Source organism: Scylla paramamosain, chromosome 14, assembly GCF_035594125.1.
Source record: "Scylla paramamosain isolate STU-SP2022 chromosome 14, ASM3559412v1, whole genome shotgun sequence".
Taxonomy (NCBI): Eukaryota; Metazoa; Arthropoda; class Malacostraca; order Decapoda; family Portunidae; genus Scylla; species Scylla paramamosain.
Genome location: NC_087164.1, coordinates 15,325,276 through 15,347,422, shown reverse-complemented (window position 1 = coordinate 15,347,422; position 22,147 = coordinate 15,325,276). Strand labels below are relative to the sequence as shown.

General features: G+C 48.5%; 2 protein-coding genes across 3 annotated transcripts in view; one reads left to right on the top strand and one right to left on the bottom strand.

Annotated features, from left to right (window-relative positions):
• LOC135106933 (tubulin polyglutamylase complex subunit 2-like) overlaps nt 1-22,147 on the bottom strand; it is a 42,578-nt gene that overhangs the window by 11,601 nt on the left and 8,830 nt on the right. For both annotated transcript variants that reach the window (XM_064016385.1, XM_064016384.1), the window contains exon 2: nt 21,065-21,183. The gene's annotated coding sequence lies outside the window, so the exon portion shown is untranslated. The remainder of the gene's footprint in view (nt 1-21,064; nt 21,184-22,147) is intronic.
• Nucleotides 1,518-22,147, top strand: part of LOC135106932 (uncharacterized) — a 46,911-nt gene continuing 26,281 nt past the window's right edge. The window contains exon 1 of the mRNA XM_064016383.1: nt 1,518-1,837. Within this exon, the coding sequence (XP_063872453.1) occupies nt 1,646-1,837 (192 nt within the window). The 5' untranslated portion in view covers nt 1,518-1,645. The remainder of the gene's footprint in view (nt 1,838-22,147) is intronic.

Genomic DNA, 22,147 nt, shown 5'->3' with positions numbered 1-22,147 from the left:
CTTTTATTCCGTTCATATTTCATTCATGCTGGTGCCGGCGACGCTTGCAGCACTCACACAATATGTAAGTAAACACTGGAAAATGTAAAAATGTGTGTGGGTGAATGGGAGCATCTACATAAAAGGTGTTCGTAGCCACGTTTTCGTATATTTGCTCCGCCCACAGCCTCGTGTAGCCTTGCGGTCTATCATTCTGCCTCAACACTATCACTATTGTAACAAGTTATGATTCAAATTTATCCAGATTTTGTGATCGAATTTCTATCACGCAGCTAAGCAAAAAACACCCCATCATTTTCTGCAAATCTCTCACAATTTTAAAGATAGACTGAAAAACATATTAACGAAACTTTACAAACTACATATTTTACATGACAAGGAAAGGCGGGATAAGAACTACAAAAATATATATGAAGCAAAAGACCCGCTTGATTTCCACTCCTTGAAAATCTGAACAGAAAGAGCTCTGAAAAAGTTTTAACTATTTACTTTTGGCAGTGTCTTAATAATTCTCTCTCGTAAGTGACACGGAACAAAGGTAGTATGCACCAACCCACCGCTTGCAAGAAAAAGATAGGAAGCACAAGACAAGCCGAGGCAAGACGCATATATAATTATAGTGACGGCAAAGCAAGGCAACGCAATCCAAAGCAACACTACGCAATGATACGCAACCTTCGCGTAACATTCAGACCTGTGCAACGGGTCGGAGTTCACGGAGTTGACCCCTCTCTCCTCTCCTCTCTCTCCTCTCTCCTCTCTCCTCTCCTCTCTCTCTCTCTCTCTCTCCTTCTCTCTCTCTCTCTCTCTCTCTCTCTGCATCCCTGTTCACAGCTTCGTTTTTGTTTATGGATTTCATGGCAAATCACTCACTCTGAACTGGAGGATGTGTTATGTATGATATACTGTAACCCCCTCCTCTCTCTCCTCTCTCTCTCCTTCTCTCTCCTCTCTCTCTCTCTCTCTCTCTCTCTCTCTCTCCCCGTTCGATCGTTTTTCCTAGCGCAGGTGCCACGTCTCCCCACCTGCCCTCTGTTCCCACCTTCACCTCGCCTGCTCACGTGGCAACGCTGTACAGGTGTAGGTTAGGTTGCGACGTAGGATTTATAGGTGTTTATTCCCTTAACGCGGTCGAGGAAAGCTTCGGACTCGGCGACTTTTTTACGTGTGTTGCGTGTTACCGAGGCAATGTTGTGGCTGCGGCGTCCATGTGGCGGTAAATCTATAGCGAGGTCGTGTCGCTAAGGGAAGAGTGAGTGTATATACGTAGTGTTGCCGATCGAACCTAACACACGCACTCCCATGACCACCACCAAGACTGTCACACGTTCTGCCTGGCTCTAGTACTCTTATTCAAGTGTACTGTTGTAGGAAAGTAAGAAAAACTATTCGAATTCATACAAGTGTTTCCCCACCGAGTTAATTTGCAGGTGTTGACATCCCCCATCCCCATGCACGCCGTTCCCTCCCCCTTCCTCGCACCTCCCCCCGCGCCCCGGCCAGGTGAGATGCTCATTGCGAGTGTCAGTTCTCCCCGCGACTCAGGTAAAGGAAGGAGTGACGCCGCGCCGCCTGCCGGAATACCTAGCGAGGATCACAGCCTTAGTGTGCGTCGAGTATGAGTGACAGGCAACCAGTGTGAGTGATGGGCGGCGCCAGAGTGAGGGCCAGCGGAACGGCTCGCCAAGTGTGTGTTTTTGTGCTTTATATCCTGGAAAGACGGTTTTTAGAACTGATTCTGGACAAGTTTGAGTGTGGTGGTGTTGTTGTCATGGGCCACACCGCCGCCAGCTGCGAGGGACACGCCTGCTACACCGGCCTACACCGACTGCTGAAGGTGGGTGGTCCTGCGGGGGTCACTTGAGGATGCGCTAATTGGTTGCGCTGATTGACTGCAGGAGAGAGAGAGAGAGAGAGAGAGAGGAGAGAGAGAGGAGAGAGAGAGAGGAGAGAGAGAAGAGAGAGAGAGAGAGAACTAATCAAAATGCATGCAAGAATGTACTACAAGTGTCACTAAAAATTCTGATCGCCTACCTGGAGACAATACAAAAACGCACATGGGAAGCAACCAGTATATTGGAAAAAAGTATCAATCGTGACTTAACCTCAGCCTCCCCCTAGACGCCCTTCGGTGGGTCAGGAGGGCGTGGACGGGGATTTACCTACACCCCCTGGATCACCTAAGCCCCCGGAAACATAAATAATATCTTTGCGAGGGGCTGCATCGGAAGAGAGGTAATGTATCAAGATAAGATTATAAGCATATACCCGACGGGCTCTGCTGTGTGTCCGGGCCAGTAGCGTCGCCCACGGCTACAGTCCCGACGGCGCCTTCTTCTCTACCTTCTCCTCCTCCTCCTCTTCCTCCTCCTCCTCCTCCTTCTCTCCCAGTGTGTGTGTATACAGGAAAGGCTGTCTTCTCCTCCCTTTTAAGTCTTTCCCACCGTCGCTGCCTGCCCGTTTGTCTCTGTTTTGGTGTATGTTTGTCTGTCTGTCTTTTTGCTTACTTCTCTCTCTCTCTCTCTCTCTCTCTCTCTCTCTCTCTCTCTCTCTCTCTCTCTCTCTCTCTGCCTGTTATTCTGTTTGTATTTTTTTACGATCCTTTTAAGTTTTTATACATATCAGTGTGTTCGTCAGGCTCTCTCTCTCTCTCTCTCTCTCTCTCTCTCTCTCTCTCTCTCTCTCTCTCTCTCTCTCTCTCTCTCTCTCTCTCTCTCTCTCTCTCTCTCTCTCTCTCTCTCTCTCTCTCTCTCTCTCTCTCTCTCTCTCTCTCTCTCAGTCACTGCTTGTATTCCTGTCTCTGCCCGTCTATATCTGTTTTTGGCCCTTCATCCCTACCCCCACCCTCTCTCTCTCTCTCTCTCTCTCTCTCTCTCTCTCTCTCTCTCTCTCTCTCTCTCTCTCTCTCTCTCTCTCTCTCTCTCTCTCTCTCTCTCTCTCTCTCTCTCTTTCAAACAGTTCGTCCTTTCCTTGTGTTGCCTTCACTCCCGTTGCTTCCATGGTCGTCTGACAAGTCTTTCGTGTTGTCTTGCAGGGAATCGTGTTGAGTGTAAATATAGCTCCAGGCAGGCACCCACCCACCACCGGGGGGAAAAAATTACAAAAGAAAAAAAAAGGGGAGCTTCAGTCAGTTTTCCTTGAGGCTGTAATTTGGGACCATGTTTATTTTTTGTTGTTGTTATTGTTATTATTGTTGGTGATACTGCTGATCTAGTTGTTATTGTTAATGTTGTTTTGCTGTTTTGCCTCTTTCTTCTCCATCATAATCCCCTCTCTCTCTCCTCCTATTATCTCTTTTTTTTAGCTCTTTTTACCGCCATATTTTTTTCCTTACCAATGTTATCACCATTGTTCTCGTTTGATGAGAGGGAAAAAAACGTACAAGAAAGAAAACAAAGCACAAAAAAAAACTTAAACCAATTGTTCAGGTTCGTGTTTATTTGTCTCAAGGGTTTTATTTTCCTACCATTTTTACTTCTTGTGTAGATAAACTTGTTGAGGAGAGGGAGGAAGGGGGAGTGGAGGGGAGCGCGAGGCAGGTGTTGTTGTGTGTGTTTGGGGGGGAGGCAAGGTGTGGCGGCGACTGGGGTACAGTATTGGTGTGGGTGGGTGGGGAGGGGAAATATGGAGGTGTGGTGGAGGGCAGCAGGTGTGAGGAAGGTGCACTGTAGGCGTGTGGGGAAGTGCATTGTGGATTTCTGAGAGATGTAGTGCATGTGCGGAAGGCGAAACAGAAGAACAGATGTGTAGGTATCATACAGTACATGCGTGAAAGGCAAGACCTGTGTTGGGACGAGAAACATGTGTGAAGGGAAGGGAAACAACTTGACGTGTGTGAGGGAGGACGCATATGGCAGGTATAGGGGGCGCGTGGAATACATAGGGGCAGAGACGCGAGGCGGGGTGGTGTACAGGTAAGCGTGGTGGTGGTGCGGGAAGGCAGGTAGAATATGGGAAATCAATATACTGAAAATTATGAATCAATTACACGCGAGAGGGACGAAGGTGGAACACGGAGGAGGCGGAGAGGAGGAAGAGAAAATGAGGAACGTGCAAATTACCCTTACGTTAAAAACCCGCATACTAAACCACCTAGCGGAAAACTATTAAAGCGACGTATGGTGTGGCAAGATGAGGAGGAAGAAGAAAGTGACGCACTGCCAGAAAGAAAACGAGGAAGTGGCGCGCTATGGGAAAGACAACGACGGTAGGGAAGAAAAGGGAATGAGAAAGTCGTGAAAAGAACCTCGCAGGTCCAAGATTCTCGAACCCTGAGCAGCAGCGCCGCAACGGAAGGTCACCCACCGATCCGCCTATTGCTCGCAGAGTTGTTATGCCGCGACGCCGTGAAGGGAGCACGGGAAGTGTCACCTGTAATTTTCTCCGTCCAGCGCGTGGGGGAAGGCTCTCTGTGCAGCCTTCCCGCCGGGTATTTGAGTCTTGGTGATGCTCCTTAAGAACACCGTAACTGCTTGGCGCACGCAATCACACGGCGTGGGGTGCGAGGCGTGGACTTCTTCCGCCACCCACCACCGGCTCTCCGTCACGTTCCTCTCCTCTCCATTCACGTCTAGCAACCGCATTCATCAAGAACTCTTCCTTTCTTAGTCTTGCTCGTGTTTGTCCTGCACCCTCGTTCTGTAATGTTTGTGCTACACCCTTGTGCCTCGTAGTGCTTTCATCCTTCTCTCCTCTCCCCACCGCAAGTCACCCTAAGGCTTACACCAATCACCTTCGCCCCCTAACATTTACGCATCACTCTCTCCGTGTAACACCTGTAAGTACACTTCACCTTCGTTTTTCTACCTTCACACACTCTCCTCCCTATCATCTATACGTCCCACACGTCATATTCCTCCTACACCTAAGCATCACCCATTACGGCTTACACCTCTTCTTCCATCCCTATAAATGGCATATCATCCTCATCTGCAAAATAATAACACTTAACTTTCCTTAATATATTATTACCCTTCATCTCCCACCAATATTCACACGATGTTGGAAGCTTAAATTTCGTACTTTACTTTACCCTCTTTTTGTTATCAGCACTTCCCCCTTCAGATCTTTATTCCGCCTAATCGGTTCCTTGTTGTCGGTCTTCCCTCTGCACTTCCCGAGACGCAGCGCCACAAAGGAGCAACCCTCTGTATGGCCAGCGTCTTGTTCACGGCTGGGGGGAAACGTTTCCACCTCGCTGCAGGATTTAACTATTGGGAAGTCGCCAAGAGCCGTGTGTGTGTGTGTGTGTGTTGTGTGTTTAAGTGCAGCCTTCAGATACAGCCGGGTCTCCTGAGCCAGGCTTTTTTTTGTTATTTTTTTCAAGGGGGTTTGGGTGTGCCTTGGTTTCTCTCAAGTGTGTGTACTGTAATACTTCCTTCCACTGCAGTGTTACTCTTGCCCAAGCTTGTATTATAAGCATGGACGCGTGAATGTAACACACACACACACACACACACACACACACAGACACACACACACACACACGTACATTACTCATAAAAAAATTACTCTTATAGATGGTCGTTAGGGGCAATCAATACACCTACGTATACACACACATACACACACACACACACACACACATCATTCCAACTAGCATTCCCTTCGTGTGTGTGTGTGTGTGTGTGTGTGTGTGTGTGTGTGTGTGTGTGTGTGTGTGTGTGTGTGTGTGTGTGTGTGTATAGGTTGAGCAGCAATGAAAGAAGTGACGTCACACACAAAGCTGCAATTCGCATACTTACTTTCAGAGCACGTACGTGTGTTTTGACTCCTTCACTTACAATATCATGCCAGGCCTTGTCCTCTCTCGCTCCCTCACCTCTCGCTCACCTCCTCCTCTCTCAACCTCCTCGGTCCCTTTATCTATCTTTACATCTTCTTTTATGGCTCATTCCCCTTCACTCTCCTCCTTTCTTCTCCCTTAGCAATCACCCTCAAACTTAACGCGCCCATAATTTTCAAGTCAACGCCGTGTATTTTTTTCTCATATATCCTTAATGCGTTTTCTTTTTACCTTAAATTAAATCCTTATCTAAACTCTAGATTCCTTTTTCTTTTTTTGCTCATTCCCGACCTTCGCGAGGGTGGAGGAGAAGGAAGGACTGAAGGAGGAAAGACCATGAGCGAGGATGGTTTGGTGGAAGGTTAAAAAAAAGGCTGGAAAGTCTGAGGGCCGTAGCAGAACGAGCCAAGGCAGCGAGGCGTGGTGGTGGAGGAAGGCGCAGGAAAAGGAGGAAGAAGAGGAGGAGGAGGAGGAGGAACTATGGAGAAAGATAAAGGAGGGCTCGCGACAAAAAGAGGGTGATTAACACACTCTTCCGAGCGGTAGAAAAAGAGACACTCAACTGCCACGATAATCTGTGATGCTCCGCTAACATCATCATCACGGGAACCTGATACACACTTGGAACTAATTTCATTCACGCCCCTCACGCTTGAGATACGCTGGGGCGACTCACTGCGGCGGGGAGAAGAAGGAGAGAGATAGAGAGAAAGAGAGGGGGGGAGAGAGAGAGAAAGACAGAGGGAGGCTTATACGAGAGGCACCTCAACATCAAAGAACAGTTAGTGAAAACAATGGGCCAGGTCGGGAGGAGGCGAGGAGTGGCCGGAGAGAGATGCAGGACACACCAAGGAGAGAGGGAGGGAGGGAGGGAAGAAGGGAGAGTGTGTTTTAGGTTGTGGATGACGGTGGAAGGGTGATGCAAGGTGAGGCAAGGTGAGGCAAAGGGTGAAAGGTAATAGTGTGACAGGTGAGAGTGCATTGGGGGTGATTGGGAAAGGATCACGATGGAATGGTTTCAGATATAATCTGTGAGGTCATTTTTGATTCACAATATCTAAACTCGAGATGGATTTGTGGTTTTACGTCTTCCTCTCTCTCTCTCTCTCTCTCTCTCTCTCTCTCTCTCTCTCTCTCTCTCTCTCTCTCTCTCTCTCTCTCCTCTCTCTCTCCTCTCTCTCTCTCCTCTCTCTCTCGTCATGGGGACACTTGGTGAGTCGTATTCCCCGCGGCCCACATCATCCTGCGGAGCTAACAATTGTCGCGTGACGTAAGCCCTTCGCCCGGGGCTCCTCAAGTTGTTCCTTACAGTCATGCTCGTTACACATACACTCTGAAAATAAATACGCACTTCATTCGTGTTCCACAAGCAGTGCATCGATTACCTGTCTATACATTCACTGAGCGTGTGCGCGCGTGCGTACATGTGTGTGTGTGTGTGTGTGTGTGTGTGTGTGTGTGTGTGTGAGTGTGTGTGTGTGTGTGTGGCGCAAGATCCACGCCACTCATGCTGGGGCGGCGGCGTCCCACAGCCAGTCAGGGCACTCCCGCCCTCCTCCTCCCTCCCCCGCACGCCGCCACGCTCCGCCGCCCCCGCCCCTCTGTTCTCCCTCCCGCCTCCTTACCGCAGGGTCCTGAGGTTGTGGCAGAGGGCATTAAGTTGTAGTATTCACCGCCACCCCCACGGGCAACAGCAGCAACAACAGCAACATTCACTTCCACCGCACAATTACCACCAACCCACCACCAGAAATGCCCTACACGAGTGACGTAGCGATCCTGGAAAGAACTCTCAGACAACTTCCCCGTCTAGTGTAAGTAATAGGAAACATGAAAGACAGCAATACCAATGTAGAAAAAAAGTGATGGAAAGGGAAAATAATAATGTTGATAGTGAGGCAGCACCAATATGACTGACGTTGACCACACTCTCTCTCTCTCTCTCTCTCTCTCTCTCTCTCTCTCTCTCTCTCTCTCTCTCTCTCTCTCTCTCTCTCTCTCTCTCTCTCTCTCTCTCTCTCTCGTTCACCCATCCCTACCACCACCACCACCACCACCACGATCAACAGGTTGGACCAAGCGTGGGCGTGGGCGGGCAGGTTAGGGCTAGCGGCGGGGAAGGAAGGACCACGAGAGGAGTAAGCATCCGTCTTCAAGGGTTCCTTACCTTGCCCAGCCCACGCCCGCCGCCCACGCCCCCCTATTCCATGAGCCAGCAGAATGTCCGCCCCTCCACTCTGCCCCTCTTGTCTCTGGTGCGTGGCGGCGTGGGAGCGAAACACATCAACACATTTTATTCTTTGGTGTGTTGTGTTGTAGATCCTTCGCCACGAGTCACATGCGCGATTTTCAGAGCTGACAGAGGCGCGCGTTGGGTTGAAGGGGCGAGTGAGTGTGGGGGATGGAGGGAGAGAGAATAAGAAGGGGTGAGGGAGGTGAAGGCTGGGGGAGAGAAGGGTACGAGAGGAGGTAGGATGAAGCAGAGGTTGATGAGGTAAGTCTTTTCAAGAGGAATACCAAAGCGCCGTCAAAGGCTCCACTTCCTCGCCTTCCCGCCCACTGTCCCGTCCTCCTCCTTCCCCTCCTACTCCTTCTCCTTCTCCCGCCCCCCCCCTTCCTCCTCCTCGTCCGGGAAGTCTCAACACAATAGTACTACGCAGCTAAACATGAAGACAGCAAAGCAATGGTCTAGCTGTAGCATGACGTGGTGCGTCGACGGATTATTATCTCCACGAGACTTGAACAGGACAATAGCGGGTTATCTTGGCAGTGGTAGTGGTGGTGGTGGTGGTGGTGGTGATGGAAGGGGAATCTGGACGTCCCTGATGGCAAGCACCACACACAACACGGAATCTTGTAGTAAGTCACAGGCAGATAAAATCATGCAGTACCTCAGCACTACATCTTAGTCGGCCTTGTTTCACGCCAACGCCGCGTCACAGGACAGACTAGTAATTACCTTGTACGTACCTTCAAGGATGTGCCAACAAAGACATTTGCGATTCAGTTTCATATAATTTCTTTACTAATTACACTCAATTATCACCACAACTCTTGCCTGAATAATTAGTCCCCCATAATTAGACAATGAGTGTATGAGGTGGCGGTGGTGGTGGATACAGAGGAGGTGACGCGGTGTAGTTTGCTATAAGGGAACCTGGCAAGATTCCAAACAGGATCACACGATAGACAAAACCTAAAGTATGTGGAGAATGTTAAGTTGTTCTCGCTTGATGCTCAGTCACATACTGTCTCCAGGGAACCTTCATACACAGAGAAGGAAAAACTCCTCCACAGGTTTCTTGTGGGTTAGTGCATGGCGGCGCGCGGTGGCTGGGCCTGCTTCGTGTTCGGCAGCTGCCCCACGCACGGGAAATAACTTACAGGAACTCAATTTTGTTTTTCATGCGCGCTTGTATGTATGTGTTTGCAGCCGGGGAGATCATAGCGTGCGGAGGGAAGAAAGGGAGAATAATACTGATATCTGGAAAGGGCGACTGAATGAGTTATGATTACCTCTGCAAGATCATATGGAGCCGGGTAGGATTACGTCAGAGAGAGAGAGAGAGCGTTATTTCTTCTACCCAGAATCAGCCGTTAGCATTGAATTCATATGGGATGTATGAGAGGAGACGCAGACATGACAATGAATGAAACTTGTGTTGTGACGGAGAGAGAGAGAGAGAGAGAGAGAGAGAGAGAGAGAGAGAGAGAGAGAGAGAGAGAGAGATGGGAGCAAGGAAAAGCAAGTAGTGTATCGATTACTTGTCTAAGCATTCACTCACACCACCACCACTACCACCACCACCACCACCACCACCTTAACTCCGCAACAATACCTTCACCACACCACCACCACACCCACACACCCCCGCCAGCATCTCTCACCAACACCCATGCAACACAGCCTCTCCCTACACGCCACAGTACACATCCGCCACACCACCACACCCAGCACACCCTCGCCCCACCATATGCCTCAATACCCTCGCAGCAGTGCCAAGGTCCCCTTGCTGCCCAACCCCACCCACTCCAGCGCAACCCAACCCTCCTCTTATGCGGTACATCATATTAGGGATAAGCCACACTTCACCCACGACCTTTACACCCTGAGCCCTCGCCACCCACTGACCTACCACGTATCTCAGAGAGGGGACCTTGACGAAGAAAGGTCGAACACACACGCACACGCAAACGCACACTCACACACGCACACTCACACGCACGCGCACACGCACATACATACATCCTATAATAAGCTGGGGATTTCGGATAGAGGCTGAATTTGAAGCCTTGTAGTGGTATCCGTTCTATGTTGGTAAGTTCCCGGACCAGTAAGGATTGTGTTCCAAATAAGTCGATGTTTTGTTTAGTTTTTTTTTTTTTCTTCTTTTTTTCTCTCTCTCCTTTGTGTTTGTGTTTGTGTGTGTGTGTGTGTGTGTGTGTGTGTGTGGTAACAGTCGATAATACCCCATACACAACACCACTCCTTTGTACAAGACCACACTTTTATAGCTACACCTTGTCCTCTCCCTCAGTACGCCACACGACACTATACCACACCGCACCACCAATAAATCAATTCCTCTCCTTCCAATGCGCCACATCACCATTAATCAATACATCACCGCACAACAGAACGGGACCCTTTCACCAGTACACCATACCACACCAACCATACCACGCCCAACATAGTCCTACTTCTCCCTCATACCAGCGACATTCAGGTCCATCATTCATTCCCCTCATACCAGTCATATCTTTTTTTCTGCAGTCACATTCCGAACATACCACGCCACTACTGCTGCCTTCTACCACTGCCACACCCCTATCAGTGACCTCCACACCCTGCCAGCAACACCATCACTACTACAATTGCACTGAGTCATTATCATCACCATTAGACTTTATGATTCACTCCACTACCTCTTCTAGTCTACGTAGTGATTGAGGGGGGAGATTGGCGGGGGGACTGCAGGGGTTAAGTGAGAGAGGTGACCCTTCAGTATCTCTCTCTCTCTCTCTCTCTCTCTCTCTCTCTCTCTCTCTCTCTCTCTCTCTCTCTCTCTCTCTCTCTCTCTCTCTCTCTCTCTCTCTCTCTCTCTCTCTCTCATGCCTAGCGGGTGCCTCAAGTATGTGGGTCGTACAAGAACATAATACCGGAATGACTTGAATTCATCTCTCTCTCTCTCTCTCTCTCTCTCTCTCTCTCTCTCTCTCTCTCTCTCTCTCTCTCTCTCTCTCTCTCTCTCTCTCTCTCTCTCTCTCTCTCTCTCATACACACACACCGTCATACGCCGTGGAGGAAGAAAGGAGGGAGTGAGGGAGGAGGAAGTTGGCAGCATCGACACATTAAGGCTTCATTAAGGCAATTACGGCGCGAGGAGACTTATTACTTGAGAGACACGAGGCGACGACCGTAAGAATCCGGAATAAGTAGAGGATCAGTCTCTCTCTCTCTCTCTCTCTCTCTCTCTCTCTCTCTCTCTCTCTCTCTCTCTCTCTCTCTCTCTCTCTCTCTCTCTCTCTCTTAGGAGTCGTGCCCAATATACTGAGGGTAACAAACACAGTGCCATTAAGGGCGGCGGGGAACTAGTCGCACCTTTTGGACTATCGCCAAGTTGTCAACACGCTAACACTGATAAAGGAGGGAATTATTCTTGGTCAACAAGTTCCATGCTCTTCTGAATACATTTACTCGAGATTTTAAGATACCTCGCAACATCTTAGCATCTATGAAAGGGAATTTCTCTTCTGGCCAATCGCAGTGCTTTCTAAGGGGCGCATGAGACAGCATATAGCAGAGGAACCGAACTTTGCGCACACCTGGCCGACAGAGACATGCTCGGCGATTCATCAGGTGACTAAGAGAAATGCGCACAGTCCAGCGAGGTGACAGGAAACACCCGAGTAGACAAAGGTCGCCACACCGGAAGCAGCTCACAGGACCACCTTACGAGGAGGATCCAAAGTTTCCAGGTATCCATCTTTATCCTCTCGTGTAGGCCTAGATACTGTGTTGTGCCGCCCGTGTCCCCCCATGTTCTCTCGTACAGGGGAACAAAGGACCACGGCTCGGCTCTTGATGTGAGGTCTTCATCTGTGCATTGCCAGCCCATCATTCCCAAGACCGTCCGCCAAAGCATCTCGTGGAAGTTTGCCCAGAGTATCACATTGCCTTGTGCTGCTGGTGGTCCATTCAACTGCGTTTTCTTTACTTCACCAATATGACAAAACCAGGAAACCTCGTCTCCCGTGTTGTGTCATCAGATATAGCCAGGAAAGTCCAGAACAAAAGACCCACGATGCACCCAAGCCTTGTTGTTCTCTTGCCCCACCGACGGTCACTGAACTGTCCTTACCACGGCTGCCGCCCGCCGCTTGCCACCTGCCGCGACGCGCTTGCCTGGAGCTGGACCACACAATTCATCCCAACAACAGCGATAGTTTCTAAATAACACAATAACAGTTCCAATTGACCAGTTATTTCTGTGTCCATGATTTTATTAGCAGCAAGTTGGACTGATCCTCTTTTTCCCTAGGTAGTGGTGGTATATGAAGGTAGCCCCACGCTGTGAAGGAGGCGGAAATGCGTGGTTAACTTGAGGGAATTTACTACTCTTCCTGTACTTATCTTGTCTCCCGCCAACCGTCAACCGTCCTTCCACCACCACCACTACCTCCTCCGCCACTGCCTCCTCCACCACCAGCAGGCTCCCCGCAGCAATACATCTCACGCAGACTTTCCTAACCACATTCACATGCCGAGGGCGCCACTTTACTTTCTAGGACCACTCGGCAGGAGCGGCACACGCGGCGCGGCCAGACTCTCAAGGTGGGGAGATCTCACGAATACCGTCTCACGCGACCCAAAGTTAGCCGCACAGCTTTCCCGCGCCGCCGTCACGACATCACCAGGGTTGTCACCGCCATTACTGGTGTTATTTACTGTGTTATTAGTGTCTAGTTACTTTTGTTTTGACGCTGTGTATTTTTGTTATTGTTATTGTTGTTGCTATCATTTTTACTACTACTGCCACTACTACCACTACTACTACTACTATTGCTATCACCATCATCAGCATCATCATCATCACCATCATCATCATCATCATTATCTTCATTGCTATCGTCATCATTATCACTATTACAATGATCATTTTCATTATGCTATCTTAATATTCATTGTCATCGTCGTCATAACCATCATCACTATTATTATCACGAACATTATTTATTTCACTATCTTTGCATTCACTGTCATCATCATCACCACCACCATCACCACAATAAAACAACAACAACAACAACAACAATGCAATTCTCACGGGAATGATGCTTACTTGAACAGCCACCAGAGCACCATTACGTTTCTTTGGCAGCACGACTACACTAATGCTTCACTCACTATGATGCTCTTGTGGTCGTCATTGGCGCGGAGGTAACAATGCTGGACGACCTTCTGAAAAAAAAAGAGAAAAGATGCGACCTTACCCCTCACCTTAAACCAACCTCTCTCTCTCTCTCTCTCTCTCTCTCTCTCTCTCTCTCTCTCTCTCTCTCTCTCTCTCTCTCTCTCTCTCTCTCTCTCGACTTCACTATTCTATGCCTTTTATTTGACTTTTTCCTTCTATCAACCCTTATTCTATTCTCTCTCTCTCTCTCTCTCTCTCTCTCTCTCTCTCTCTCTCTCTCTCTCTCTCTCTCTCTCTCTGCTTCCTGATTGTGTAGTTTAGTTTTATCTATTTGTTTTAAAGCGAGACATCAAATTTAGAACTTACAATTTGCATTACCTACATCTCTCTCTCTCTCTCTCTCTCTCTCTCTCTCTCTCTCTCTCTCTCTCTCTCTCTCTCTCTCTCTCTCTCTCTCTCTCTCTCTCTCTGACACACACACACACACACATAGCAGTAGCGCCGCACCTCGCCATTCACCACCGACAAGACCAAACTAACGGGAATCACCACCGTCAGGCTGCAGCAACCGGACTCATGTTGTAAAGTAGCCGAGGGAGATGGTCCTACTCTCCTCACACATCCCACGTACCCACATCTCTCTTCTCTCTCTCTCTCTCTCTCTCTCTCTCTCTCTCTCTCTCTCTCTCTCTCTCTCTCTCTCTCTCTCTCTCTCTTGATGGGGGTAAATTGACTAGAGTATAATTTTCTTTAGCCAGTGCAAGATTCCCACAACCTCTGAGGATAGTGTAGTTTAGAGTGACTGGTGGTGCCTTCTAGATGGGGATTTTTCCTCATCTGTGCCCTCCTCGCTCCCCTGCATCAGCTGCGACTCGCTATGGTGAGATTCTAATGCGTTATTGTCAGTACTCCGATAACTTAGTGTTCATGGTACGGCACGTCATCGTTTTCTCTTTGTTTTCCCGTTTTCTTTATCATGTTGTGTTTATCGTGTTTTCTCTATCGGTTCGTGGGGTAGTATTGGTTGTAGTGATTTCAGAAGCTGTGGTGGTGGTGTTGCATGTAGTATCTGATGATGGACGTGTGGTGAAGGTTGTGGTGAAGGTTGTGGACTAGTGTTGCAGGCATACAGTGCTTTGTGTGGTGTGTGCTAATGTGCAGGTGGTGGCAGCCGTGGTGCAGCAATGAAGCAACAAGGTTTGATGTGCTGGTAAACGGTTCGGTGTGAGGGCGTGGCGCTGTGTTGTTGCTGCGGCTTGTGTTGTGTTGGGCGGGCGGGGGTTGGGTGGTGTGACCTCAACGGGTGTGGTTTGGCCGGACGACACGGAGGGCGGGGCGTGGTGTGGGTGGTGGAGGATCCGGGTTAGTAGAGGTGAGGAAGGAAGTGACGGCTGCGGTCTATACTGTCACGGGGAGGACATAAACACACACCCCTGACACACACACGAAAGATACAAAAACTTTAAAAGAAACTTCAAGAGACAGATACACACAAGTTGACACACATGAAAAGTATAGAGATCTCGAAGTAACGCCAACATACACACACACCATGCTGACACACACACACACACACACATGAAACCTACACAAATCTCAAGTAACTTCAACATAAATAAGTCTTCCGAACATAAACATTTCAAAGTAACGCATTTAAGTCTGCAGTTAAAAGCTGTGAGCCACTTTCATTTTATTCTGAAGTAGGATATTTTTTTTCCTCAATCAGCATCATCATCAGTCTCTTTTTCCTTCAGTCAAACTCAATTGCCACAGTCAGGAACACCGTCACACCCCAACCACATCCTCCCTTAACAGCCAAATAATGTTATTTCCATGCAACACACATGCATGAATATACTCGTATATATACCTTATTCAGCCTGTATATGCGAGTGCACTTTCCTGAGCGAGCGAGCGGTGTGTGTGTGTGTGTGTGTGTGTGTGTGTGTGTGTGTGTGTGTGTGTGTGTGTGTGTGTGTGTGTGTGTGTGTGTGTGTGTGTGTGTGTATTCATATACTGCACGGCCACTTCAGTGCATTAATGTTGTCCTGTTCTTCCGGGAAACATTACGTGCATTATTTTCATACACTGACATTACTGACATATCCTTGTGTGTGTGTGTGTGTGTGTGTGTGTGTGTGCGTGTGTGTGTGTGTGTGTGTGTGTGTGTATGTACATGTGTGTGCATGAACGATAGCAATAAAGGTTCCAAGTATCGATTGTTAATAAAGACACGCTACCTGATCCCCTGCCGCTCTTTCCCACCACGTCACGTCATCGCTGGCTGCCTCGTCTCCTCATTAATTAAGCCACTATCCTTATCGAGCTGTGAAACTTTGATTACCAGAAAGACTAGCAGCCTTTTCTTTTCTTTTTTTTTTCTCTTTTTTTTCTTATAGAGAAGAGGGAGAGGATCATGGAAGGAAAGTAAATCCTACGATTTTTTTTTTTTTTTTGTGGGTTTGATCTGAAGGCTACTGGTGTGGCGGAGGCTGGGAGGACGAAGGCGTCAATGGAGCGTGGCAGACAAAGTTATGTGAGGGTAAAAGGGGAACAGCGAGCCGGACGTGACTATTAGGGGCTGAGATTCAAGGGAACGTAAAGGAAGAAAGAATATCAGCAGATCTGTTAATTCTTGGAAGATTGTTCCTGATAACTTGGTCTAATTTAAAGTAAGATATGGAGGATGATGAAGGTAAAGGTTACATCCCCTCACTAAAGGCTGTGTTTGTGAGTAGATGCAGGGAAATTAGTGAAGACCTTGTTCTGGTGTAATTTATACTACCGGAAAGCTATAAACCTGGATGTATGTTTCGCCAATAGAGGATGAAAGAAAGTTAAGTTTTAGTTAAGCTTGTAAGGAAGAAGGTCAGGTGACAGTTTTTCTTCTACATAAATTGTTACATAATTAACCTTAAAAGACACACTTTCTTTTCTTTTCGTACATAAGAAGGAAGCTGGACACAGAAAAGTAATAGTTAATTTGTTGCCAGAATTCTGCTTCTTGTGTACTTTGAAAACTCGTAAAAGGACATCAGCCAGAAACAAGCATCTTTCATTGTTGATTCGCGCAAACTGAAAGCCTTGGATCGCAGTATTACGAAATAAGAGAACGTCATTGCGGATTTTGAGCTGGTATCACTACTAGGAAAGAAAACCTCAGGAGACAAGCATACTGTCGACAACGAGGAATTATTGACTAGATTTGGCACTGCAGATCATAATGGCGCAGCACACGAAGTTATCAAAATAAAAATAAAAAAAAAATAAGTCTCAGATGCTAAAAGGTGCGGAACGGGGCGTGGTGAGACGATTATGAGTAACAGCGACAGGGTCATTTAGCGTCGAGGACGATGAACATGTTGGGCTTCCTGACCTCTCGGGTTTTGTGTGGCCTTCACGTGGTGCAGAGGACGACTCCTGATATGGCGACCACTAGACCATTTCCACCCACTTGTCTGTGAGTCATTTAACTTCATCAGACGGCCTCTATTGGCATTACTTTCTCGGTGATATCTGAATCGTGTGAGGGAAAGCACATCGGTGACAGAAGAATCACAAGGCCGTATTTTAAAATGCTTTGGACTCTCATAAGGTTCATTTTCAAAAACCAGAAATGATTATTCGGGTTCTCATAGGTATTTTCTCACTGACAGCATAGAATCCTTGTTGTACTATCTCTATAATCATGAAACTACCCTTGAAAATCCCAGTAACTTCCACCAGGGACAGTTAAAGTAGTCAAGATAAGACGCCGACACGTTCAACAATATACGGTCCATGAATAGCCAAGATAAGACTCTGAACAGGAAACGTAAGCACCGCACTGGCCCAGATTTGTCCCAGTTATGGACCGAGGTGCGAAAAGAACACTGATTGCTGTAACATTTATATTTGGATTAATATAAAAACACTCGTGCAATACTACTCAGGCCTTATAATGGTTTAGGTCATAATGCATAATGATACTAAACCTATAAGCTGTCTTGGGAAACTATGAACATGAAATGAAATAAACAGAAGGAAACGTTCCTTCTCTCACTCACAAATAAGCAAATAAATCAAATAATTAAATCATGTTCAAGATTAAACGTGCTAGGTGTACTTCCTTCTGAAAATTCTGGTTTGAATATGGATGGATGGATATGAGAGAGAGAGAGAGAGAGAGAGAGAGAGGGTGTGTGTGTGTGTGTGTGTGTGTGTGTGTGTGTGTGTGTGTGTGTGTGTGTGTGTGTGTGTGTGTGTGTGTGTGTGTGTGTGTGTGCGTGCGTGTGTATGATCAGTCATTATCGCCTGATTCGCCCTGGGGTCCTGGCCTAGTCCCAAACCAACACTACCACCAGCCGGCTGAGAGGCCTCGGGTACAGCCTGGCGGGGTACAACGGTACTGCGCACGAGAAGCCATGGTACCGTTTAACAAGAGCGGGACAACACTTTTTTGCACCCAGGAGACTCAGCAGTGGTTGGAGAAGCTGCCTTGTTGAAGGGGGATAGATGGGTTTTGGGTGGGAGGAAGGAGGGTATGGTGTAAGTGATGAAGATCGCGTGGGTGGCAATGTGGGAGTTCCAGCAGGTGGCCGTGCAAGGCAAGGTGGTGGAAGGAGAACGCTATGCAAACAGTCTCGCCCCCTAACCGCACTGCCCGGCGGAGGCTGCCACACGGCTCTCCTGCGCCATGTAGCGGCAGCGCCACGTTGGGAAGTCTGATAGGTAGTGCTGATATCAAGTGGAGAATGATAGTGAGTGATATTGGGAGAGATAGGAATAACTGAGAGACAGAATAGGTTGAGTCTAATCGTTAAGGATACAATACAATAGCTTCACTTCATGCTGCTGTTTGCTGGTGATGATGCTGCGTACCTTCACTACCATTGCTGCTGCTAATATTCTGATACTATAAGTTCTATACCTACTGTTACTGCTAATGCAACCATCAAAGGTACGCTATCTCCACCACTAATATCCTCAACAACATCAACAATATCAGTAATTCACACATCCATCAACAAAAGCCTCGCTCCAAGACAGCAGCGGCGATAGGGAGACATGGAGACAGGGAAGGACACGAACACAGCTGCTGTCCTACCTCGCAGATAACAAGGCTTGAAGAGGCAGCTGGTTGTTATTAATGGCTGGTAAGACACTAATAATCACATGTCATCACTCTAGCGCCGAGGACTGTCACACCAAGCATCCTTCACATCACGGCTATTGCCTCCACTCTGCGCCACAAGAGGGAAGGTTTTATCTAAAGGTAATTGCATCTTCAGCTACTTTTAACTTTCTTTTTCGTTCACTTATGATGATTAAATTCGTATCAATAATAGTAGTAGTGGTGGTGGAGATCAAGGTGGAGGTGGCTGTGGTGATGGTAGTAGTAGTAGTAGTAGTAGAAGTAGTAGTAGTAGTAGTAGTAGTAGTAGTAGTAGTAGTAGTAGTAAGATAGATAAATAATAATTATAATAATAATAACAATATAAAGGACAGAGAAAACCATTATAGCAACTAACTTCCAACATCACCTGTGAAATTAATGAGAAACCTAAATAGCCACTGTACCACGACAACTACCACCATCACCACCACCACCATCACCACCGGAGCGGAGTGCGGTGTTAAGGCATGCCCGGGAAGATGGCCGTGCTGTAGCAAAGTAAATACCGTGGGAGGGCAACAGCAGCACGGCGCCCCTCGTCTCATGCATCGCCGCAAGAATCCCGTCCTCCTTGAGCCTCAGGAAGCATTAAATGTCGACTCCAGCATGTTGGCGCGTCCCTCCAACCCCTCTCTGCCTCTCCCCTCTCCCTGGACCCCATTTCCCGTGTCCTCACCAGTTGCTAAGTCCTGATCGGTGACTTCTTTATAAGGGTAAACTTCGAGGCGTGGACGAGAGGCGACCGGGGTGTGGTTGGACAGGAAATGCTAGGTAAACAAATCCTCGGCTACAGTACGTACATATCTCACCAATAAGTTACAATCCTAGAGGCCGCTGTTCCTCTCCACCCGTCCCAATATCCCCTAACCCCATCGGGCACACTCCCGCCCCACGCTGGCCACACACGCGTCCTATGCAGCAGTGAGTCACAGGGCCGAATAAGGCAAGTTTTGTTGCTGCAGACTAAAAGAGCGAGGCGAGCATTAACATTCGGCTGTGTCTAATCGCTGGTGCTTCAAGGCCAATGGCGCGGCTGTTGGTCAGGGCGGGAAGGGTCGCGGGAGATGGTCGGTGATGCGTGGGTCCGGCGTGTGGTGAGCAAAGCTAGTCTACTCTTGTGCTAATATTGTTTCCAGCGAGACCCGGGGTTCCGCGCGTGATTGGCCAGCAAACTGTGCAACAGCGGGGTCACGACCCTGGCGTGGGAAGGAAGAGGGCGCGGAGCTGAGGTGTACTGAGGTGGGAAGGAGGGGAAGTGTGGGGTTTGGGAGGGAAGCTTGAAAGAGGGAGTGGATTAGGGAGGCGTGAATGTGTTGGGGGAGAGGTAGAGGAAGGGCACAGAGGCGTAAAAAGGGCTGGGGGCGTGTGGAGAGTGGGGGTGGGAGAGGCCATGCGCCAGGAAATGTAGGTTAGGGTGGGTGAACAATGGGGTGGAGGAGACGCGCCTCCACACGACCCACGACCCAAGGCGGCGAGCGAGCGAGCTCACACACCGCCTCCTACACCAGCAATACTTGCTTCTCTCTCAGCTCCTCCTCCTCCTCCTCATCCTCCTCCTCTTTCTACTCCTCTGACTTTCCTTCCTCTTCCATCTCGTTCTCTTCCCATCCTAACCCCAACACGCGCCTAAAGTCGACCGAGACAATGATCAGGGTGGAAGGGCATGGATTATACTCCGCAGTACACACACATACAGACACACACACACACACACACACACACACACACATACTTAATACAGTCACTAAGCGATTGTCTCACTTTCCTTTCGAGCCATCAGTCAATGTCATCAGATCCCCAGTACCGCCCTGCAGTGCATCTTTAGCTGCCACGTGAGGTCCCAAGTCACACGAGGGCACACAGTGACGCTGCTGAAGTCCTGAACATGCAACGCTCTTCCAATCATTTACGTTCGGAATGAGTCTTAATTATATGAGGTTCCAGGTGAAATGGTGGTTTTGCCAGGTGGAATTTCAATTCATTTAATGGAGAAATGAAGCGTTAGTGAATCAAGCGATAATTATTTCTTGTTCCCTCCTCCTCCTCCTCCTCCTCCTGTTAAGCTTTTCTCTCATTGTTTCCCTTTCATCCCTCGTTCTTTATTCTGAATCCGTTGCGACTCTCCGCCACCTGCTTCCCTCTTGCAAGCAGAGGTGACTGCAAGGTCGTTCTGCTCTGCTCTGCTCTGCTCTGCTCGCTGTTTCTTGTACTATGTAATACCCGCCTCCCCACCTTGCTTACACACACACACACACACACACAGACACACACACATATCGCGTCGCTACAAGTATAAAAAATTAAAATAAATACTTTCATGGAGAAACACTCTTGCCCTAAAAATATACTCGTAACGATGAGTTTCAATTTCTCTTCAGTTAGCGATACGAGTTTTGCTTCAAGTTAATTGCACACTAAGGGAGTGACAATAGACACGGCGCGCGATTAAATGACCTCTCGCTGTGTGTGTGTTGCGTCCTCAATGGGCGGAGAGGAATTGTGACAGGCGAGTGGGTGGCGGCGGCAGCTTGGTGGAGCATGGCGAGTTTTTTGAGTGGAGGCCGGTAGTGGTTAGGACGGTGGTGAGAGCAGCAAGATGGTGAGAAGCAGAGGCGGTGAGTGGTGGTAGTGGTGGTGGTGGTGGCAGTGAGGTCAGTGCACGCCGGGCGATGGGTAGGGTGATGGTGGATCCGCATCACAGACACATACCTTGTCACAGCAGACGAGGCAGAGGTGGCGAGGCCTCGTTACGCCCTTCGGTGTTGATAATTCAGGGGATCCAGTAGGCCAGCTCAGCGTGAGAATAAATTCCAATGCTCCCTGATACACTGCAAAGGAAAAGTGAAAAATACTTGATAAAACAAAGACGTAAGAAAAGGTGGAGGGGTATTAAATTTCGGTCCATGAGAAGGCAAACCAAGGCCGTCTCTTCCGACCCTCAAAGCCCACAGCGGACACCCCGCCCTCTGGCCCAGCCCGGTCCGCCCGTCCTGTGCACCCATGAGCGTGGGGTTACCGTTCCTGCCGGGGGGTGTGTACAAGGGAACAGGGGAGGGTTGAGCGTGACGGCAGAGCAGCAGTATTTCATCGTGCAAGACAAACGAGCACGAGCGAGCCAACGGACGCCTTCAAAAGGGAGTATCAACACACACTTCTTGGAGCTCTCACACTTTAAAGGGAACCACGTTTAACATTTTTCAAGGCTTTATATTCTTTGGTCGAGCTCCTATTGTACGAAAAGAAATTAAGTAAAGAGAATAAATAAAAATATGTGGGCAGTGTTCATTTCCTCGCCCACACCAGCGCCCCACAGTTAAGCCTCAGTATCAAGGGAGCTTAGCAAGAAAATTATTCGCACTAACGGCTGTGGCATAAACCCAGCATGACCAAGCACTGGCTGAGACGGGGCTTGATGACGCCGGTTTTAAAAATATTTCCCTAACCGCTCCTCGACGCGGACCCTTGGGATGAAGGGCCGCTGCTCACGGTGGTGGGTGCGGCCATTGCCCGGGTTATGATAATGACGCGGCGCCGCTGCCAAAGATATTTCAGACAAATTAATTAGACAGGTTTGGGAAGGGAAGAATTCTGCTGCAAGCTACTGATATTTTAAGCTGATACACTCTTACGGATGGTCACTCTGGGAGAGCTAGACGGAGGGTGTATGCTCTAGAAGGTGGCTGACTGAACCCACCAGCCGGGACAGTTCTGAAGACTCTGCTCAGGAAAAAGAAAAACAATCAAATTCAAGAAGACGAATGAGTGCATGAAACAAAACCGGCGGAGGAGTGC